Here is a 6874-nt window from a genome sequence, read left to right as displayed (position 1 = left end):
CAACCAATCTAGGCATCATCAGTTAATTACCCTGCTGCAGTGGTACATTCCAGCCACAGAGACCCTTCAAAATTCAGTACTTGCAGCTCTTTGCATGTCAGCACCTACCTGTTGTTTTTTTTGTCTGTCACACACACACACATTAGCCTTAGAGCCTATTCTCTGAAAGTAGGGACTTTTTCAAATGGTGTCTTGCTATCTACTATTTTCTGACCACCTATAACTCTTTACGCAGCCATAGTCAAACGGAACTAAATATTGCTGCTCCCTTCATATAAAAATTCTATTTTCTCACCTCACTAATTTTGCTTCATTCTTTCAGAAAGTTCTGTCCTATTTCCGCATTTCAAAATCCTTCAAAAACCAGCTCTAACATCACATCTGCAGAGCCCCCCTTTTATAATAGAGTAAATCTTTCTCAACTCCTTTAGCACTTAACGTTGTACCTTTTTAGAACTACTTGTCACTCTTCTCCAATGTGTGGACCTATTTATGTCTACATGTCCCAACTGGATTGTGAACTACCCAAAGGCAGGGATGTGTCTTACATCTGTGTTCCCCATAATGCACCATGGAGACACTCAATAATGACCTAGTGAATACATGGATGACTTTTCAGTTTTTGTAGGAGCTCAGGATCCAACAATTTGAGGAGGAAAAGATACTTCCAAAGGCTCAATCTACCTTCCTTGACCTGAAAGAGGCTTTGGTTAGTGAGAACATCACCAGCCACACCAGTCAGTCCCTTGAGGGAACCAAAAGTCTCCTCTAAGTAGGAGGAGTGAGCTGTTTCCTAACAGGGAAGAGAAGTTTACTAATTGATAGAAAGTTACTCTGCTGGAGAGTAACTTTTTTTTTTTTTAACCCTGGGCTCATTCTCCTAGGGAGGCAGCTCACCTGTGCAAAATACTCCTCTGAGATCCGCCCGGCCCATTCAATGCACAGGTCCAAGGGGCGGCATGGGTTGGCCACATCAGCACACTTAATCATCATCCGCTTGATCAGCATTTGGTTTTCAGGAAAGTTCTTCCCAACAGGGTTGCATTCACAGTCACTGCCCTCAATCTGAAAAACAGATTGTCAGATCAGGGTTGTTTGAAGATGATGGTGATGTCTACTACAGCTACTAACCAGACAGGTGGTGACTGCCCAGGCACACTTCGGTGTGATTGAGACTCAGAGCAGAGGATGGCTTTGCATCTCCTTAATTCTATGTGTAATACACTGATAGATACTTGCTGTAAAAAAGCAACAGCAATAACAATAAACAAACCAAGGGGGAAAAAATACAGATTTTTAAAAGGTGAATGTTGCTGTCACCACCCATCCATCCCTCACTTCCATCCTCTTCCCTAGCAGTAACTGCTACAACTAGTTTTTAAGCAGTTTGGTATGTAATCTTAAAGAAGGAAGGCTTTTCTCAGTTTTATCAGAAAATGTATAAAAATGAGACTTTGCATTTCTTTAATAAATATGGGAGAATAGCACATACTACTAATTATGCCTGCCTGTTCCCTCTCCTGTGACCTTATATCCCACCCCTTCTCACTTGCCCGTGTGTCTTCTCATGAATTTTCCTGGCAGTTCTTTGGACTGGGTGATGGGGGAATGTGAGTCATATAAGTTAGGGGCACTAGGAGCAGAACTGGGCCACAGCAGGAGCAGGTATGTTCAGCCATGTTTAAAAGGACTGGTCAGATACCTGTACATATCTAGTGATAGATGTCAGTGGTCCTGAACCACGTCGCCAGATAGGTCAGTAGGCTTAAATAAATGCAATAATGGGACAGTTATACAGAACCTGGAAAATTGTTATTCTCTATTTTCAAAGATACTATCACATTGATCATGTGAAAGTTTATTAGCTCTCCAGAGCTCTGCCAGCTGGTAGACTTCAACACTTAAGAGTTTTTGATTGTTTTGAGACTGGACCTATTTGTTAAATAGTCAATGGGCAGAATATGTCCTGAAGGTTGTGGTTTCTATTGCACACTACTGGAAAATACTGCCTGCTATAGACACTGTGGTAAATAATAAATCTTAACACAAAGTTGGGGGCTTACGCGGTCATCCTAAGATGATCTTTCCAATTCTAAATTCTACTGCTTCTGTATAATTCTTTAACTCCTCGGGTCCTTGTTCCCGTAAGTCCTGTGTGAATGAGAGGGTCCTAGCATTGTTCTGTGGAATCCCTGGGAGGTGAGGGTGAACACAGGGGAGGTGGGTGCTGTTGCTCCACCTAGGCTGGTCATGTGATGGGTCCTACAGTCTCCTTATTTGTCAGGTTACTTTTTTTTTTTTTCCAAGTTACTTTTAAGACAATTCTTCATTCACTTATCAGCTCAACAAGAATGACCTTTATGGGACTATGAACAGCTTCATGGTTTCAGAAGACAGCTGACCTGGTTTCAGAAGACAGTTGATCTCATTTTAAACAATACAGATGTGAACTTTCTGTCCCATATTCCTAAAACCCAAATTTTTAGGGACCTTAAGCCAGGTTCAAGGTACACCAGTAAGTTTTAAAAAGGAAAAGAACTTGCAAAGCTTTACTTCTATGTGGCCATCACTTGAAATTACACTGACTTGGAATTCCCTGGATACCAACAGTCATGAAGATGCGTCATGACCTGGCAACGTTTTGTTCTGTTATATATAAGGTCACTATCAGTTGGAGCTAACTTCATGGCAACTAGTAAAAACAACAGAATGTCCTGAAAATGATAATATAGAAATCTGTGGAATAAAATACAGATTTGGTGATTTGGTGTTTTTGAATTCACAAACATAACTCAATAAATGGAAAGTATTTTTTCCCCTGACGGATATGAATCACTATACATATTTAATCCAGCAATTACAGAAAATTTATGTTTTTGATTTAAACTATTCTTTTAATGTGCATCGGCAGGAATATTGTTCTTTAAAACAATCTCCAACTTTGAGGTCTCCCAAAAGATCAAAGAACAGGTAATTTTAAAAGGCTTGGGATCCCCTAAAACCACCATTTCTGTCCTATTCTTTGTGTGTGCCTCCTTCCATCATTCTTTGGCCTAAATCCTTTTGTCCCTATTAGCTTTATCTCAGGGCTTTTCTTCCCAGGAGCTCAGAGTTGCTGTAGATGCTGTCAATCTATTCTTGTTCCAAAGGAAAACAAGTGGCCAGTACCTTTAGCCCTGCCGCCCTTCTTTACCAACTCCAAGCAAATAACCACCTTGTATTTAAGAGAGAGAGAATTGAGGCCAGAGTAGACTCTCATAGAAATATACTCTGATGTATCTTATTACATATGAAATGCTTACCTCAGCGGCTATTGGTTTGTTGATACTATTCACAAATTTGTTCACATGTTCAAAGTGTTTTGTCATCTCCGTTGCTAAGACCATGTCAATAATAGCCTGGCGCAGTGTTCGATAGTGGTTCCTAAAAATAACCAGAAGACAAAGGGCCTTGTTCACATTATGTCCAGCATTAGAACGGTTCTGATAACATTTTACCACACTTCCCATATTCTAGGAGGAAGGTGGGGGGCACAGAGCTAAGAAATGAGTGTAAATCACAAGGGAAGCTTACCTGCTCGTCTGCCTACTGAACCAGAATTTGTAGAAACTGTTCCATTTTTCCCCACGATAGCTGACTCTTACTCATAGATTTATGGGTATTAAAAAAAAATAAAGTGCGTATCACATGGTGGGTACTTATTTTACAAGATGATTCCCTTCTCCCTTCCCTTAGCAACATCAAAATGGGTAGAAAGAAATGAGAAGTTCTTCCCTACAAGGCTGGTACAGCAACCCAATAAGCTGCCCCATTGCATTCAGTACAGACACAGTGATTCCTATTGCATAGAGCTGTCACGATTTCTTTTGATAATGGCGCTGGAAGAATGTTTTCCTATTAATATAAGTAATTCTCTAGGCTGCAACTAAAAAAAAAAAAAGAAAAAAACTAGATAGATAGATAGAAGTTGTAATTGATGAAGCAACAACTCTGCCCCAAATTACTGACCAATTATTATCATCTAACTTTAAGAGCCAGAATGGGGAGCTGAATAAAATTGGCTATTGGAAAAAGTTCTTTCTCCAGAAGTTTTAAAATCAGTTCTTGCATGATACTGATGAAGCTGCAATAATTGGTCTTCCTATTTTCCCAGACTTCTGGATGCCAAACTGATAGGTTCATACTGACAGGTGGTCCTGAGGCCCTAGTGAGCTGTTTTCTCTGTACACTGCACTCTCCCAGGAGTTTACTGATCTACCTGGCTGGTTCTGTGTGGAAAACACCTATAGCCCAACTGCAGGGTCACTATCAGGCAAGAGGAATTTCTCATATCTGTGAATTTTTGGCCAACTCTCACCCAGAAGCAACTGCAGCAGCTGGGGGGATACCTGCCTAACCACTTGGGTTTCAGCAGCTCTGCTGGGACCCGTAGAACATGGTTTCTTCATGAGGTAGGATTTAGCTGGCCACAAATTGAACTGAGGAAAGAAAAGGGAGGATACAACTTCCTTGAGTTACACAGAAGTCAGGATGTCCTTCTTGGAGGATAAAAATATCTGCTGTACTTATTATTACTACAGTTAATATTTATATAGTACTTTGCAGTACATAAAACATTTTCATGAATTCATTGAAGACCAAACAAGATTTTAAAAGATAGAAGCAGTCTGAAAAGTAAAGTTTATAAGAGCAAGGTTATTTTATCCTGATGTACACGAGGTTGCTGTGAGTCAGAATGAACTCGCCAGCAGCTGGTATTATTTTATCTGATAAAATGGTACAACTATTTTCCTTGCTCTTCCCCTTTCCTCAGAGAGACAGCTAAAGTACTCAGAGAAGCTAGGGAAAACTGTTTCCCATTTAAGCTTCACTAACTTGAGCACAGGAGCCCAAGCATAACAAACCTGTCAATATTCTTGAAAATGTTGCACTTGCTGTCCTTGACTGTCAGCTGGAAGGCCAGGGCTGTGTGGTGACTCTCCAAGACAGCAGTGTCATTGTAGAGCACAGCGAGTTCACTGCCTGCATTGCAGAGGAAGGAATTGGTCCTTCCTGGGTGATCCACATCATGGACTGTGGCAGCAATCAGTGCTGCCACCTCATCCAGCTGATCTAGGCTTCCCTGGAGTAAGAGAGAGGCAAAATTGAGCATTACTCACTGAGAGAGGCCTGAGACCCACATCCCTCTCTGCCTCTTAGGAGGGGAGGGTCCAGGAGAGTTAGGATTTGTCAGAATGTTGTCTTAGCCCACTGAGCCTTCTCCAGCTTCCTAAAAGTTGAAAGGCTACCTAGAACACATCACCTAACGACCTTGCTGAGCTGTGGAATATCTGGAGGGAAATGGAAATCTGAGATACAGCTTTTGCACCAGTTCTGCAGAAGAAGCCAAATAGGTCTTTTGAATTGCCTGCCATGTGGTATTGCCATGACTTTTGTCTATGTGCAGATATAGCAGAAATGACCTATGATAACAAATATTATTTATTTGCCTACTGAAAAGATTTTGAGAGTGCTGGCAATAAATGTCACAGATACAAAAGTAATTACACAGATGTAAAAGGATTAAAGCCAAGCAGTTAAAAAGGATCAAGAAAAAGAATAATTTCATCAGGGAAACCCAGACTAAGGGTGCTCTTGCAGCTGAGAGCAAAATTCAGCTCTGGGCTAGCTGGCAGCAAGGGCAAAAAGGGAAACCAAGTTTATAAAGTTCCATATAATAAAAGACAAACCAGAGCATCAGGGGAGACAAATATTTTCTTAGCTTGCAAATTCAGAAGAAAGCTATCAAATGGGCTACTATTACATAAGAAACCAAAAACCAAAACCAAACCCACTGCCGTCGAGTTGATTCCGACTCATAGCAACCCTATGGGACAGAGTAGAACTGCCCCATAGAGTTTCCAAGGAGTGCCTGGAGGATTCGAACTGCCGACCTCTTGGTTAGCAGCCATAGCACTTAACCACTATGCCACCAGGGTTTCCATTACATAAGAAATACTTCATTAATTCTTCCAGTGCCTACTGGGGGCCAGTTCCCATGCATCATGCTGGAGCTATAGTGATGAATAATACAGGCATGTCTCTGCCTCAGTGGGAGTTTATATTCTAGAGGAAGAAGCACAAAAAAACTAAAAACAAAAAACCACAGACACAAATAGAAGGAAATTACTGTGGGAGGTGCTAAGAAAGAAAGATGTTTTGAATGTGTAACCATGGGGCCTGATCTAGTCTAGGACAGTCCTGTCCATTAAACTTTCTGTGATGATGGAAATGTTTTATATCTGTGCTGTTCATTATGGTCAGCCCTAGTCACATGTAGGAGTCCCTGAGTGGTGCAAATGGTTAAACGCTTGGCTACTAACCAAAAGGCTGGCAGTTTGAATCCACCCAGAGGAACCTCAGAAGAAAGGCTTGGTGATATACTTCTGAAAGGCCTTCACCACTAAAAACTCTATACATAGTTCCACTCTGACACACATAGGGTTGCCATGAATCTGAATTGTTTCAGCGGCCAGGGGTGGATTAACCAGTAAGAATGATACGGGTCAGTTTATAGTAAAGAAGGCACTAACTATAGATTACCCCATGAGCAAGGTATGCACTGGCTTAATTATGTTTGCTTACTAATCTGTAGTGCATAATTTCCCATGGGATGTGGTGAAATCCATGTGAAATTGTGCGTTACACACTAGTAAGTAAGCACAATTAAGCCAGTGCTCATGGGGTAATCGGTCTCTGTCGACGGCAATGGAATTTTTGTTTGTTTGTTTAGTCACATGTAGCTACTGAACACTTGAAATGTGGCTACTGCAACTGAGGAACTGAGTTTTTTTAGTTAATTTTAGTTAAATTTAAATAGCCACACATGGCTAAT

The 6874-nt window shown here is 41.0% G+C and overlaps 1 protein-coding gene across 10 annotated transcripts in view; it reads right to left on the bottom strand.

Annotated features, from left to right (window-relative positions):
- Nucleotides 1–6874, bottom strand: part of PDE8B (phosphodiesterase 8B) — a 263697-nt gene that overhangs the window by 8815 nt on the left and 248008 nt on the right. For all 10 annotated transcript variants that reach the window (XM_010588229.3, XM_064273434.1, XM_064273415.1 and 7 more), the window contains 3 exons: nt 4905–5122; nt 3303–3423; nt 898–1065 (listed from right to left, as the gene is read on the bottom strand). In XM_010588229.3, coding sequence (XP_010586531.2) covers nt 898–1065; nt 3303–3423; nt 4905–5122 — 507 coding nt within the window. The remainder of the gene's footprint in view (nt 1–897; nt 1066–3302; nt 3424–4904; nt 5123–6874) is intronic.

Source organism: Loxodonta africana, chromosome 2 (assembly GCF_030014295.1).
Source record: "Loxodonta africana isolate mLoxAfr1 chromosome 2, mLoxAfr1.hap2, whole genome shotgun sequence".
NCBI lineage: Eukaryota > Metazoa > Chordata > Mammalia > Proboscidea > Elephantidae > Loxodonta > Loxodonta africana.
The sequence above is the reverse complement of the archived record's forward strand: the minus strand, read 5'-3'. Positions and strand labels throughout refer to the sequence as shown.